General features: G+C 30.4%; 2 protein-coding genes across 4 annotated transcripts in view; one reads left to right on the top strand and one right to left on the bottom strand.

The window, feature by feature from the left end:
- Nucleotides 1-4,475, top strand: part of LOC134720439 (TBC1 domain family member 30-like) — a 69,688-nt gene extending 65,213 nt beyond the window's left edge. For all 3 annotated transcript variants that reach the window (XM_063582836.1, XM_063582837.1, XM_063582838.1), the window contains one exon: nucleotides 773-4,475. In XM_063582836.1, the coding sequence (XP_063438906.1) occupies nucleotides 773-2,025 (1,253 nt within the window). In that variant the 3' untranslated portion in view covers nucleotides 2,026-4,475. The remainder of the gene's footprint in view (nucleotides 1-772) is intronic.
- Nucleotides 4,476-8,088: 3,613 nt separating this feature from the next.
- LOC134720423 (MICOS complex subunit MIC19-like) lies at nucleotides 8,089-16,899 on the bottom strand. The gene is made up of 7 exons (XM_063582835.1): nucleotides 16,741-16,899; nucleotides 13,326-13,392; nucleotides 12,490-12,524; nucleotides 11,664-11,753; nucleotides 10,722-10,792; nucleotides 10,062-10,197; nucleotides 8,089-8,286 (listed from the first exon to the last, which is right to left on the bottom strand). Exons 1-7 carry the CDS (start codon nucleotides 16,807-16,809, stop codon nucleotides 8,263-8,265), a joined length of 492 nt encoding a protein of 163 aa, XP_063438905.1. The 5' UTR covers nucleotides 16,810-16,899; the 3' UTR covers nucleotides 8,089-8,262.
- Between the last annotated feature and the right edge of the window lie 200 nt (nucleotides 16,900-17,099).

Genomic DNA, 17,099 nt, shown 5'->3' with positions numbered 1-17,099 from the left:
TGACTCTTCAGAGCATTATACATTACTTTCATAAGCTAGAGAATGTTAAAGGAGTTTCAAACCCATTTATTTAAACATTGCGCCATCTGTTATATAGACATTTATCCCTTTTTGAGGGTCATATACTGTATTTTAGGTGTATTTTTAAGTTCTGAGCCTTTGAGCTGCTCTTGTTTATAACATATCCTACATTTTCTCTTTATTTATATTCATTCTTATAAGAAATATCTGAATTGTGTCATCTCACTCAATGTGTTTTCCTAACATGTAGAATTATTGCTTTTCTATGTTAATATACATCCCACACAAACTGACCTAGAATCCTATTTCTTCATTTCATAATGAAGTTTACATGATGTAATTACATTTTAAATTTTCTTATAATGTACTTTGATGTTGTCTAATACAATAAACATAAAATTTTGAAGTGGCATGTAGTGCAGTTGCTTGATCTGTCTCATAATGAGGGTAAACAAATATATTGGTTTTCAAATATCCTTTTCATTTTTTGCTCCCAATTAGCAAATTTAACAGAATTTTGAAAATGAGTTTTTAAACATGGATCTTTGGTTTGATTCCTAAAACAGAGTAATAAAATATTCACAAATTGTCCATTTTTTTCACTCTACTAATGATGTGAAATAATAGATTCTTTCAAAATGACAGTTAAATGTTCGAATATATCATTGCACAGTGAATTAATAACAAAACACTGCAGGTTAAGTTCACCAAATACTAAAATTTTAATTGAAATTGATGTTTTCTTTTACAGCTGCATCAGCAAGTCAGCAGCATGTCCAGCACCAGAAAAAGCCAAAGATAATTACGCCAAAAATAGAAACCCCAACGGCTCTTAATCATCTGTTTGTTGGCAGGAATAATGCCACGACCAGGAATAGATGTGTCACAGCTAGTCCTCGTATTGCTTCAGTATATCCACAGTTAATTAATGATGCTCCATCCAGAAGAAATAGTATTCAGAAAAACTCCAAATTAGAGTTAGGGGTCAAAGGACAAAGTGCAAAGACTGAAAAAAATGTTGAATGTGAAAACATTGTCAAAACTGATAGAAATATGAATATTGCTCAAGAGAATGATGATATTAAAAACATTGATGATAATCATAATGAAAAGGAGGATAAAGTAGGCAGATGTGATTCTGCAGTAGCTGAGAGCTGTGATATGACAACAGAATCAAAAGAGAGAATCGACGAGAATGAACTTGATAATCATATGTATATTAGTGGAAATTTGAATAATTCTAGCTCAATCACTCCAGTTGATTCTTTGATTTCTCAGAGTGTAGAAAATGGCACAAATAAGTCTAGTCAGAATTCACATGTTGTTGAAAATCAAAATTCAGAAACATACCAGAATGATTCTGCCAATAGCGACACAGAATTGAATGAAAATGTTAGCAATATCACAGAGGAGTGCAATACATGTAACAATGATTCTCATAGACACTCTTTAGTAATTGAAGGCTCTGAAAATGTTCATGGTAGTTTAGATTTGTCAAATGATTCTGGATTATTCTCAACAACCAACTCTCTTGAAATTGATACTTCCCCGAAAATAAATCCCAAACAGTTATCTCCCTTAAAAGCAGAGATACAAGAGGAAAGTAGTTGTAACCATAATGGTTCTGTTGTGTCACGTGAATCTATAGCTCACAGTAAATCAAAGTCAGACAATTGTGAAGAAAACTCACCATTGAATAGTGCCCAACATGATTCTAAAAAGGCCTCTGTAGGACGATCAATCTCAGCAGATCCTAGTAGTACATTTGAAGCAGACGACAATCTAACATCAAGGACAAGGTCATTTTCTACTGACCAAGCCCTGAGTGATTATGCCAAAAGTAAAAGCAAGCCAACAAAAATGGAAAAGCCTTTTAATCCATTTCCTGTAAAACATTTTAATGAAAATAGGAAGAAAAACTGTGTTAAACTTGGTTTGTATAAAACCTCAACTTTACAGGAATTTGAGAGGCAATGTAAAAGTAAATTTTTATGGAGTAAATGAATGTATGGTTGTTAATTCATATTATGTTATATTTGTTGTTATAAATTTTCACTTGGTTATGGAGAATTCACATTTGTTTTTATTTCATACTCAGAATTTGATTACCAAAACCTGTGGTGACATTAGCAACTAACAATTGGTTAGTGCTTCAAGTGTTTTGTCATCTGAATTCTGAATTTTGTATTCATAATTTAAGAAAAAAATTCTCATGTAATCTAAGTACCAGCAGAGACTGATAATACATGTTGTATGTGTCTCTGGTTCCACTTATAAGAAATAAATAAAAAATGGATTTCATCAAAATATGTAGGACAGGATACAATAACAGGAACATAATAATTTGTTATCACTGTTTATTTCTATAAGTATTGAATTAAAATAATAGAATTTAAAAACAGACTTAAACTTTCAAGAATTGACCATTGATACATTGTTTTGTACTACAAATTAAAATATTAGGATGCCAGGATTATCTTTGGTGAGTTTCTTCAGCTCATTTATATATATATATATATATATATATATGCAGACGGTGATGCAGAAAAATGAAATCCTATATATTTAGCAACATTCCATATAAGAATTTTTGAAATCCAAAATGTTTTTTTCCATCTACTATTTTTGAAATCCAAATTGTTTTTTTCCATCTACTATTTTTGAAATCCAAATTGTTATTTATATTTGTTTATTTTGTTATTTTTTGTTGCATAATACAAAGTTTTACTTTTTTTGTTATTTTTTCATACTTGCTTATGGTTGTGGTTTACATATGACTTTTTTTATCACATATATGTATACTGTAGTTTAGTTTATTATGTAATACATGTACATTGAATTATGTATGTTGATGTTTAGAAGGCTGATTTGAATGTTTTATTTTACTAAGACTTTTGTGAATAGGGAGTTTTGTTTTTTTGACTGAATATCTATAATAAATGTATGTTTAATTAATGTTCTAATCGCATGAACTCCCCAATGTTAATTTAACTGAAAAATATAGAAAAATGTCCTTATGAATTACATATGAACTATATTTCATAGTTCAAAGTTTAGTTAATTGAATATACAAATTTCTTTCCATCTTGGGGCATTGTAAAGAAATACATTTAATGAGTTTTTCTGAATGCATGAACTGCTGAAAAAATATATTAAAGTACATTCCAAGTTTTACAATTGAAGATCTCTTCTGGTTTTATCACACAATCATGTTTAGTTTTGTTTACCCCGTGTATATGCCTGTCCTTCACATGGGACTATCTAAATTTTCCATGCAAAAGAAGATCATATCATGTGCTACTAGAGCAACTGTAAAACTCAATAAATGATACAAATTTGAAATTGTTGTACATGTATTTGGTCTAAATCTATAAATGGTATATATAATCTAAGACTACATCTCAAAAAAATATAAGAGCCCCATTTAGTGAGCATGGCTGCAATGACAACATAATTTAAACATGCTTCATATCATATACATTTTTATTCATTTTTCATCCCTTTTCCTGTGTTGCAGTAATGTTATGCTCTATGTTTTACACAATAACTCCATGACATGTTTCACTTTATAACTCCATGACTTCATATTGGCATAATAATACATGAATTGGGTATAGCATGTGCAATAAATGTAACAACATTTTCATCATGTAATTGTTGCTCTGATTATTATGTAGTTTAGACTGTATGTATGAATTCATTATCCTCACATGTATGTTAAAATATGATCTCAGTTAATACATTCTAGATTGACAGTTTGATTAAAAAAAATCCATTTTTATTTCATTATTTGGGATAAGGGTTGTAATCTTTGTTTTATTTGCATCCTTGTACAAGTTATGTAATATGGATATAACTATGAGTGTGTACCAAATTGGTTGTTTAATGGATTTCTCTTGTATAATTTCAGAAAAAAATTAAGTTCAATAATTCTAAAGATCAGCAACTATTTTTAAAAATAAAAGTCTTTATCCTATATTCACATATTTTTGACTATTGTAAATTAAATTTTAAACTATTCTTTTATCAAATGTCATTTGAAATAAAACGTTGAAAGATAAGTCATGCAAAAGATGCTCAATATTTTGAGATGAAGTGTATAATTTAACGATCAACTTTAATATCAAATTTCACTGCAAAATATTGAGTTGTCTCCCATACAAGTGACATCCAAAAATTTCTTTTTCTATCTTTCTTAAAATTTGTCAATCTCCAGATCTGAAATGTGAGGAAACCAAAAGGGAGTATTACTGAAAAGAAATATAAAGTATTTATGTGAGATTATTTATATCATTGTTAGTTATTTGTGTTTAAAATTGTTGAATTTTCATAGTTATGAGAAATAGGTGCTATTACATAATATGTTAATAACATTCCTTGAACTTTTGAATTTATCTGTGATTTCCCCCCCAGAAATTCTATCTTTTGTCTTAATAAAATATGTATTAAAGTTATTATCTTCATTTGTTTATTTGTCATGCTTGTAGATATGCCAGTTTTATTGCAATGGGTCAGTTTAATTTTAGATGTCAAAAAGAGCCATTTTTATAAGGAATAGTAGTTGTAGAATCAATATCTCTAGTGAAACTGCTTGTTATATATACAGTAGAATCAATATCTCTAGTGAAACTTCTTGTTATATATACAGTAGAATCAATATCTCTAGTGAAACTGCTTGTCCTATATACTATCTAATTAGGATTGAGCCTTTTAGTTTCAATCCTTAACTGGTTTTTAATCAGCTCTACACAAAATTGAAATATAATTGACTAGTTGAAAGACACCTGGTTCATACATGTACAAGTGGTTTTTTTCTGAAAAGTGTGTGTCATAATTGTAGATGTAAATAAAAGGTGTGGTGAAAATGTCAATGAGGGCAATCAGAGAGCAAAGGTGAAACAAATATACCTCTAAAGGTCAACATACAGTCAACCATGTTGAACAAGCTACACTATATGATTAACTCCTTATCAATCAATATACAACTTGTTAATGAATAAACAAAGACTACCAAGTACACAAAAATAAACATCAAATTCTCATTGGAAAAAAACACAGAGAGGGGACAACAACAGATGAGATTTCTGCCTTTAGATCAGCTTTAATTCAGTAGTGCATGTCTAAACTTATGATAATCAAATATGCACAAAACGTAAAATTTACATGTGGCGGAAATCAGCTAGAATTAACCATAAAACAAGAAATAAAAATGCCATAAAAATACTGCATAAAATATCATTATTTAAGAGATCAGTAATTTTACTGCTTGATTCTCATTGAAAAAATGTAAACATTTGAATACAAATCTTGTTCAGAAAACAAAAATAAAAACATCATGTTTTTCATGTCATTTTTCACCTGTCACAATTATCAATTAAATGGAAAATAACATAAAACAACTTGGATTGTCAATAGTTTGTGGATAAGGACAAATTTAAATTGAAGGAGATCATTTTTTTTTTATACATGTATGAGGAGCTATACTCCCTATCATGAACAGAGATTTTGTACCCATTTCAACAGAGTTTTGAATTTTAGAAACATTGTGCAAGAACTTTTTAACGATTATGCATAGTTGGTTTGATAGAATTTGTATACCCCTCACTAAAGCCTTTCGAGTCCTGCAGTGGCTCTAACTTTGCTATGTTCATTCTGGAGAAATCATCTTAATCAAGAAGATTTCTACAACTTAAAAAAATGTTCCCTGCCACTTAAAAAACATTGTATGCCTCGAGAGTAATCTGCAAAAATAAGGACACATATAACATTATGGTCATAGTCTTCAAACTTTTTTTCCCCTCCGTCTTTGCTTATAAATTAGATTTGGTCATTTTCAGAATTTAGACACTTGTGAAATTTTGTCATAACAGATTTTCATTATCATACAAAATTACATTGATGAGAACTGACCTGAAACATTATCAGACAATATAAGAAAGGATGAGGAATACAAAAGGTATAAAATTAGTCATCTATTAAAGAGGGACGAAAGATACCAAAGGGACAGTCAAACTCACAAATCCAAAACAAACTGATAACACCATGGCTAAAAATGAAGAAGACAAACAGACAAACAATAATACACATGACACAACATAGAAAACTTAAGAATAAACAATATGAACCCAACCAAAAACTAGGGGTGATCTCAGGTGCTCTGCAAGGGTAAGCAGATCCTGCTCCACATGTGGCACCGTCCTGTTGCTTATGTGATAACAAAAGCAAGTAAGCAGTGTAATTGAGGTCCAACCATACTGTCGGGATTTCAGAGATCAACTTCGCATGATGATGAACAATATCATGAATTTTGAAAGCTTCACACATGACCTTGAGGAAAAAGGTTTTACAAGGCGTCATATGATCAAACTCCCAGGATAAATGTCAAATCAAAATGACCATAGTACAGTTAAGTACACATGATGACAAACAATCCTTCATTTGGACAAATGGCATCAGAAAAGTAGTGTGCCAAAGGGTCACATAAGTGAGATCAAGGCTAAATGTCATTGATTTGGCTGATCAAGACTCATCACGAGGTATCTGCATACAAATTTGGTGAACACAGTTGAAAGATGGAACAAGACATTTAATCAATTTCAATTATTTACATGAAAACTTCACAAAAAATATAATAATTCCATTTTGCATTTTGTGAATTTCAATGTAAGTTAGCTTGGAAGTTTGGTGAATTTAAAAAAAAATATATGTTCATTTGTGTGATTAGGAGTCTTGTGTGGCATTGATTTTGCTGAACAAGAATACATTATTGTTAAGGGGCCAGCTGGAGAACAGATGCAGGATTTTCTCGCTGTTTTGAAGACCTGTTGTTGGCCTTGGGGTGTTTACTGCTCTTTGGTCGGGTTGTTGTGTTGACAGTCCCCATTTCCAGATTAAAATCTTACTTTTAACTTATAAACATCAAATGTCTAATCATTATTGGAGATGAGGACATTTTTAACAGGATCACATTTTCATAGTTCAACTGACCCACAGCTTTAAAGAACAAGCTTGTTATTTCAATTGACATGTATAAATATTATGGTATAAATTAATCATAAAATTATTATATTGTGTATTTAAAATGCATCAGTAGTTTTCAATTTCATTTTTTTTTGTTTTAGTTCAATGTAGTAAACATATTTGGGAATATCAATACAAAATCTAGATACCATTAGGAGAAACAAGAAAACAAAAAATTTAACATAAACCACAAAAAACATTACAAAACTTATATTAGACCAGTTAGTACATACTAATTCTCACAATCATACATGTTGACGCCACCAGTCTAAGTGAAAAAAATCTTAGTTTTTCAGCTCCCTAAAGGCCACACAAAAACCAAAAGCAAATAAACAGAGCTTTAATTGCTGTTCTTCATCTCAAAGTAAAAGAAAAATGAAGCAAAAATTCTCATCATTGCAGGTTAAAAACAGACCCTAGATTATGGATGAGTGGAAATTAATGTTATATGTTGATTATCAGTAAACTATCTTAAATTACAGATATATAATATAAAGAAGATGTGTCACACACACTGGTAGGATTGCCAACTATCTACAAGGGACCAAATGACACAAAAATTAACAACTATAGGTGATCGTACAGCCTTAAAAAATTAGCAAAATCCATACTGGGGAGTCAGCTGTAAAGGCCCCAAATGACATTGTACAACAATGCAAAAGAGAAAACTAAACCTTTTTTATGTACAAAATAATAAACAGAAAACAAATATGCTACACAGCAACAGACATCAAGTACTGAATTACAGGCTCCTGACTTGGACACGCTAAAGCATTGTTACATGATAAATATTATTTTCCCGAGTATGCCTGAAATCTCATGTGGTTCAGGTTGAATGATAATCAACCAACAATCAATCAGTCTTAGATATCGTGCAATACAGCCTGTATACGTCAAAATCAATTTGACCATATGTGGGTTTTCTTGGGTCATGCACAGACACGATAATTTATAAAATTAAATAATTATGGAGACAGATGGAAATTTACAACATCAATTGAAGTAATGATACCAATATCTATTGCAACAAAACAATAAAAAATAACAAATAATCAATTATTTAATAATTGTTCACATATTACAAAACAGGCACAATCTTCAAACGTCATGATAATTAATATATCAAACAAGATTTTACATCAGTCATTAAACGATTATTTCCACTTCTATAACTTCTAAAATGTATTTAAAGTCTTATTAGTCATCTATCTAAGATTTAGGTCATCCTTTCCGTAAAAGTGCATTCTGAAATAGAAAAAAGATAAATTATTAAATTTTAAAGTGCAACTCAATGATTGTTGTAATAATTTTCAACACATCGTAATTAATTTAGTCTGACATTAAAAAGAAAACAGTTCTGTCATTAATATCTAAGTGTTGGTGTTCAGGGGAAATAACTGCTTCTAATTTATCATAGTAAAAATTAAACATGCAAAAAGAAGCTATCATGAAAAAATAGAATTAACACAACTATTTCTATGTAAATTTGTAGTATTTTATCCTGATAAAATAAATTGACTGACCCTTGATTTTATGTTTAAAGTTTTACTACAAGTATCACAAAAAGTTATCATTTTTAAATACTGTTAATTCAGAAATTATTGCAGGGTTTTTATTAATGCCAAAAAAATGACAGAGTTGTAAATGAAATAATCTAAACTTGTATTTTGAAATATTTTATATGAAATAAACAGGATTTTTCTCAAAGTCATAAAATTTAAAATCGCATTTAGTCTAAAATGACAAAATCGCAATAATAAATGCATGCAATAATTTCTGGATTTACAGTATCCATGACAGTCCAAGGTAAAGTAAATCCTATCAGACAGACCTTCACCATATATAGCTGACCTTGGTAATTGAAAACAAATCAGTAGGCGTTTTTAACATTTATCAATTAGAACAAGGACAACAGTCAATTCCTTGTTGAAAGAAGAATGTATGACAAGTCCTACTTTTTGTGCCCCTTCAACAATTAGCTTTAAAAGAGGTTTAAAAGGGTTTAAGATAAATTGCAATTCTTTTGTTGGTTTTATCATATTGAAGCTTCAATATGATAAAACCAATAAAAGAATTGCAATTTTTTTAAATTTTAAAAGCTTTGGTTGAACAGTTCATGAGTTAATGCACGGACATGACTGCAAACTCCATTTTTCCATCTTTCAAGAACCATAACTCCTGAACAGTAAAAGTCAAAATCATCATTATTGAACTTGACCTCTATTTTGTCATCAGTAACAACATATAAAAATTTCAAAAGCTTTGTTTGAATGGTTCATGAGAAAATGCACGGACACGACTGGAAACACCATTTTTCAATCTTTCAAGAACCATAACTCCTGAACTGTAAAAGTCAAAATCGTCATTATTTAACTTGACCTTCAATTTGTCATCAGTAACAACATATTAAAATTTGGGAAGATTTGGTAGAACAGTTAATGCATAAATGCACGGTCACGACTGGAAACTCCATTTTTCAATCTTTCAAGAACCATAACTCCTGAATGGTAAAAGTCAAAATCGCCATTATTGAACTTGACCTTCATTTAGTTGTCAGTAACAACATATTAAAATTTTAAAAGCTTTGGTTGAACAGTTCATGAGTTAATGCACGGACATGACTGGAAACTCCATTTTTCCATCTTTCAAGAACCATAACTCCTGAACGGTAAAAGTCAAAATCGCTGTTATTGAACTTGACCTTCATTTAGTTGTCAGTAACAACATATTAAAAATTTAAAAGCTTTGGTTGAACGATTTATGAGTTAATGCACAGACAACATTTGATAGCCGCCCGCCCGCCCATCCCCCGCCCCGCCCCCCGCCGCACATCCCTAAATCAATAACCGACATTTTTGTCCCAAAAATTCGGTTAAAAAAAGAAAGGGAACTGTAGAAAGTCCAAGTATAAACCTTAAACTGTAATATCAGTCAAATATTCATCAGTTATAGATTTTCTGTGATAAAAGTCTTATCCAGAAAAAAATATATTGTACCGGTACTTGCTTTAGTTAACTTACTTGTCTAGCTCTTTCTACACAATCTACAAAGGCTCTAACAACCGAAGAACATTCTAACGTTTGGTCAGGGTTAGCTTGATAGCACTGGTAAACTTTTGTCTGTAAGTCTGGACATACTTGAGGCCCTGTTGTTTTCCTAAAGTAATGTGCATGTAATGTAATTATATTGTAAATCTAATTATAAATGTAATCTGTTAATTGTATGTTCAATTTTCACATATAACTTTAGTACTTATGCTGAAAATTACCTATGGAGATTTTATAAAGTTGGCAGGTACTATATGGTCTTTTCTCTTTCATATTTTCATTTGTAGGTTATAAGAAAATATCTGTACTAAATCAGGAATATGACAGTTGTTTTTCATTTGTTTGATGTGTTTGAGCTATTGATTTTACCAATTGATAAGGGACTTTTGCATTTTGAATTTTCCTTAGGGTTTGGTATTTTTTGTTATTTGACTTTTTACTCCTTATTTGTTCATTTTGATTTGTGGCATCCATTTCAAAATTTCTTCAGACTTTAATATAAGATATAATCTATTGAATGTCATTTTAATTTTGTTCATTTAATCTATTTAGTGACAATCATTTCAAAATTTCTTTAAACGTAATAAATGTTAGATTAATTTTTTTTGAAGGCAGGTTTAATTTGATACTTACAAGAATTTTTTTTCTACTTCCTGTACTGCTTCTGCAAACTGTGCTGTAGTTTGTTTTAATAGTGATGCATTCTGTAGAAAAAATATAGAATTATTAAAGGAAGCTGGCTTGTCATGTTTTGGATTTTTGTCAGATTTTTGAAAATATTGATTACATTTTTTGAATACATGTATCATGATATAAATTATTTTTTGGCATCATATGAAATAATACTGTCATATTTTCCCCCATCCTAGAGCAACCTTATCTTTAGAAAATTGTTGTCTAACTGTCTATATGTATATAGAAATGAATTGCCATTACTATAATAGTGACCTTACATGCATATTGCAATATTCAATGAAGATAAATAAACATCTGTGAGGGAAAATATGACTCGTTCAAAACTTCAGGCTCTTGAGAGTCCCTATTGTAGATTTTTCTTCTAGGCATCCCTACATGCATCAAATTTTGTATCTACTACATTAATATGAACAGGAATAATGTTCATATTCCTCTTCTATCCATTCTTTCTCTTTTTTTTGTTCACAGGTGTGAAATTTTTTGGCAAGGTTTGTCAGTTCTGTTTTTGTTTTCTTATTTTTGGTCTTCTTGGATTTGTTTTTTGTTATTGAACTATTATTACTGGATACTACAGTACTCAATAATATGAAATTTTGTAAAAACCAGACTGTGTCCATAGTACACTGATGCCCCACTCCCACTATCATTTTCCAATTTCAGTTGTCAGTGAAATTGGGGTCAAATCTCTAATTCAGCATGAAAATTAAAAAGATCATATCAAAGGGAACATGTGTACTAATTTCGAGTTAGTTTGATCTCAACTGCATCAAAAACTACAAGAACTACCTTGACCAAAAATTTAACCAAAAACTTAAACCTGAATAGGACAGACAGACAGACCAGCGTATGAACAAACAAAAAGATATGAATTTAAATTACCTTTTTTTCTAATTCTGCAAGTTTGCTTTGATAATAACTCTCTAATTTCTTGTAGTCTTGTGATGGTTCCCTACTAGGGATTCTTGTTTCCTGTTAAAATAAATATGCATGTATATATAATATACATGTATGCATTAAAACAATAAAGATAGAGTCAAGTGTCGTCCCATTAATAGACAACAAACTGTTGTTGAAGACAATGTTGACTATTTTATGATAAATGCTTTTATTTGTATTGCTGTCACCATGATGTTCACATCATTTTTACTTTCATATCAAATGTAAAAACATCTGTTCCTGATATTCTGAACCTTATTTCATGTCAATAATCACAACTCCATGAACATTTTCAAATTATTTTTTTTCATACCAAATTTCCCTTAATATCAAAGTGCAATGTTTTGAATCAAACCATATTTTTAACCAGTAAATCATCCATTAAATTCATTCGAGTCCAAAGTAATCAGAAATTTTAGTTTTAAGTTTCAGTTCATATTCTTAAATTCACTTTCCACAAATTTGATCTGAGATAGATTTTGGCTTTATAGGACAATTTTATCATAAAGTCCACATATATCCAAGAAGTTATACATGTATACCATACCTTTGACTTTCAACGTTTCAGCTTTTCTGATATCGATATATAAAAAAAAAGATTGGGATACACAAAATTTATTAAGTCTTATTTTCATTTCAGATAAATGTAATGTGTGGTCATTAATATAACAAGTTTAAAGCCAATGACAGGTACAATGGTAAAGAAATTATGAACATTAAAATATGTTTAAACTTATACATCATGTACATGTTATAAAAGGTAACTTACTGTTATGGCATCACTAAATTGTTCCCTTCTTGATTCTGAAAAACACAACACCAAATAAAAATCTTCCATAATTACAAAAAAATCTTTTATAAATATATAGTTATGACTTATGAGTATACATACCAGCTTTCTATTTCCTGTAAATTTTATCAAACATTATCACATTTTTCCTTGTCCTAATCAAGTGTCATGTCTGATATTTTTTGTTCCTTACATTTACTTAAATCTTCATTTTGCAGAATTGCAAGTATGTTTTCCAACCAATTCAATTGATATATGATCATTTGTACAAAAACAGGACTTGCCTGCTGTTCTTCCTCATATATAACTGTTTTTTTTTCAATTGGCACTTACAAATTCTAGCTGTTCACACTTGCTGCAGAATTTGACACATTAGCAACTTTAAGATTAATTGAACTGAATTTTTGGAAGTAAGATGTATTCAATTAAAAAATAAATTAAAAGATAGAAAAAGTGGTAGCTGATCTGATCATACAATGTCATAAGTCATAACAGAATAAATTGAAATCTGAATGACAAAAAAAAAAGAACCTGTAATTAATCAGCTCACCATTCTGTAAGAACATGTTACCAGATCCAAGATGTTTTAAAAAAATATTTCAAAGATCTGTGCAAAAAATTCAATAACATTGAATGATTGTGATTCTTTTTTTATATAATCTGTTAAAATTAGCCCATTTTCTCATGAAAACTAAAATATAAGAAAAGGTACACTAAGAATCTTGGTCAACTTAAACAATTCACTAACTAGTTACTCACTAAATAAGCTTAAAAATCTGTAAGAAAACAACACAACTATTTTGAAAATAAATTACCAGAATGATCTGTCTTTGGTTCAGATTCTGTTTCCCCTTTAAGTCGTCTAACAACAGACTGTGATACCTAAAATATAAATTTAGGTTGTACAAATAAAAAACAGTTTTCCTGATTTGAATTGCTTTACAAAATTTGTCATTTCCAGTCCTTTTTATAGCTAAGTGGTATGGGCTTTGCTTATTGCTGAAGTTGTTAATTTTTGTGCCATTTGGTCACTTTTGTGGAGAATTTTCTCATTGGCAATCATACCACATCTTCTTTTTTATATTGTCTGGCATTTTGTCAGCGTTTAAAATACTCAAATTGTAGTGATTTCACAATATTACATGTACATGTAGTTGCTAGCTCTGCATCATTTGGTCTCGGTGGAGAGATGTTTCATTGTCAATATAATACAATATCTTCTTTATCTTATGTGAGCAAAAATAATATTTATATTTTTAATGTTTCTCATCTTGGTTGTTAGCTTAATGTGGTTTATCAATCATGTCAATAATTGTGGGTTTATTTAACCCCATGGGTCTTTGTGTGTGAGCCTTTTTGTGACTGTCTGCGGTCATGAGCTAATCCTGTAGCTGTGGAAAAACAAAAGACACTAACATTAGTAGTTGCTGCTTTACAGCATTGAAGCAAAAATGGATAGGCCATGGCCACTCCTATGTTTTTGTTAGATGTATTTCTTTTTGTATCCATCTGGTGAGTTAAGCCTTTTTCAACTGATTTATATAGTTTGTTCTTATGTTTTGCTGTTACACCACTGTCCAAGGTTAGGGGAGGGTTGGGTCCTGCTAACATGTTCTACGGTATATAACCCTGCCACTTTCTGTATGTATGTATGTGCCTGTCCCAAGTCAGGAGCCTGTAATTCACTGGTCATGGTGGTTGTCTGGTTTTTTTTTACATAAATTTGGCAGTTAGTTTTCTTGTTAGAATTGTTTTATATTTGTCATTTCATGGCTTGTATAGCTGACTATGCAGAATAGGCTTTGCTCGTTAAAGGCCGTACAGAGACCTTTAGTTCTAAATTTTTGTGTCATTTGGTCTCTTACATTGTATGCTTGTGAAAGTTGTGGAGAGTTCTCTCATTGGCAATCATACCACATCTCCATTTTTATACAGAAGCTGACTGGTCAGCTTTAAAGTCATAAAAAACCTCAAATTAAAAAAAATCATGCATATGTTTTTTATAACTAAATGGATAGTTTTTATTATACAACTTCTGTACATATATACTTTTTTTAGGGAAAATTCTTTAATTTGTCCTCATTTAGAAGAAGTTTACTTATTTTTAATTGCTTATTCTAGGAAGCAATTCACCGACATATAGTGACCTGAGCGTAACCCTCTTCGTAAAAATCCTGTGAGCGCAATATGCATGGATCTGTCATTAAAATAAACAATTATCTGATTGTACATGTTGAACACGTGCTCATAACCCATGCATTTCGTTTATTTGTTTACTGCAAGGTGACAATTGGTAAACTTCAGGTTCAAAACACGGCATTTAATGATCAGCCATATTGTTAAATCATAACAGACAGAGAGAAAAAAATTGACTATTAAACGATATATTTGCGTGAAAAATGAGAAATTCATGCACAGAGGCCCAAGTTTATGATATAGTATACCACATTGGTTCAAGAATTGGATATACATTATTTTTCACCACTCACTTGTTTTATATGACTTTAAGAGTCAGAATGATGTGTCCAAAAATAAGTTACTGTAGTATTCTAACACCTTAAAAATTCAACTATTTGTAAAAGTCGACTTCATAGCAATTTATATTTGTATTCTCACACATCCTATCACTATTTGTCTGTCATTACGGGACGTCATAAATGTTCTTGTTAAATCTTGCTGTCACAATAGAAAATGTCTGACTCCACAATGGAAAAGATACATCAAAAGTTCAAGCAGAACAGAATCATGGCTAAACATATTTCCAAATATCAATAAAGCGTATTGAAATGTATTCATTAGTAGTAATATATCCCCGAGGAACCAGTAATGACGCACCTAACGTTGTGTTTGTCTCTGCATTTAATCTACCATTTAAAAGAAAAAGAAACACGGAATAGAATGAAAGATTGATCACTTGTTAATGTATTTCAATCATTAAACAGTTGATTTTTGAAACAGTAAAAGCAATAAAAATCATGTTTGCTAACATTACAAACGGACTGTCAACTTATGATGGGTACCAGTAATGACGCACTATAAACAAACCAGTAAAAACCACTTGCAGTGTACCTGGTGTTCGAAAAATTGCTTCAATCCGGATAATTTAAAGTTAACACTATTCAACAAATTTAATTTTAATAACAAATGTTGACATTTACAGTCACTTTTATGATCATGTTGATAGCAACACATTTTTTTTCATTAATTTAATTGTAACCTATATTTTATTTCAAATTTTATATAAAATTGTTCAAAATTGATCAAAGTGACATATATATTCCATATACTTGAAAATAAGAAGTAATTGCATTCATAAAACAACATTGACATTAAAACATTTATCAATGTATACTTCGTACAATGAATGAAAAAAATCGATAAACAATAGAAAATTATATAAGCGACGATCATTTGTTCTACAGTGATTCCCGCTTAAATGTAAAACTATGTCACATGACAGTCATATGATTTGAAAAACACAAACTGGGGCAGCATGTGCTTACATACTTTTGCCGGCCAAAGTGGATTTAGGACTGATAATCATTCTGGGAAGGGTCGACTGTTTTTTACCTTAATAAAATGGCGGAAATTGCATTATCTTTACTAATTCAAGCAATAATAACATTTCTGGACAGAGTTTGAGGCATCTATGTTGTAGACATATGACCTTCACCATCATGTTATGAATAGTAATTATCGATGACGTCACAGCTTTTGTTTAGAAATATAAAACCCAAAACTAAATTGGTGCGTCATTTCTGGTCCGCGTCAAAACAGGTACCAAGACGATATGTCATGTATGTACACATAACTGTGGAGATTTATTATAAAACAGCCATGATTTTAAATTCTTTTTAGTAACTTATCTGTTTTCATAAAAGTGGCTTTACAAATTAAGCAACTGCATATTCAATATTTAGCTAATATTAAAAGTAAATAAAATAATTTTAAACTTTTTTTTTTAACTGTGTAGTGTAGATTTTGGCTATAACCATGATAACATCTCAAATGGGGTCTAAATATCGTCACGATATCTCTTTAAATCTCATAAAATTTTCCGACATGACTTATGAGCAAAACAAACTGTGAATAAAAAAAGAAATGTCAGAAGTTTCAATTTGAAATAAAAGTGTTTCATGACTTTGCAAGATGACATTCACGTAACGATCATAAGGTCAAGCATGTCCGATGCCTCAAATAATGCCATATCATTTTAGTACTCATTCGTACCGTAACTGCAACGCCGCTACCACTTGAATCTTCTATAACCACTCTTCTGGTGCTGTTTGATGCCCCCATAATGTAAACATGTGAAAACTTTCGTGGAGGACAGTGCACCGGCAAATTCCGGAAGTTAAAACAGCCGTCGAAAATTAAAACAATATTGGAATGAACATGAACAAAATCCGGATAATTTCAGCACTGTAAATGACATAAACTATCAGTAAATGTAGATATCTTTCACTCTTTGCTAATAAAACCTGCTTCGAAATTGAATTTTACATTTTCCTATAAATAAACTTTAAAATGTTAACTTATAATTTGTGTCAGCGTACATACAAGAGAGGCGAAAAATACAAGAGGTATAG

This window comes from Mytilus trossulus, chromosome 1 (genome assembly GCF_036588685.1).
Source record: "Mytilus trossulus isolate FHL-02 chromosome 1, PNRI_Mtr1.1.1.hap1, whole genome shotgun sequence".
Classification (NCBI taxonomy): domain Eukaryota; kingdom Metazoa; phylum Mollusca; class Bivalvia; order Mytilida; family Mytilidae; genus Mytilus; species Mytilus trossulus.
This window is presented reverse-complemented; position numbering and strand designations above follow the sequence as displayed.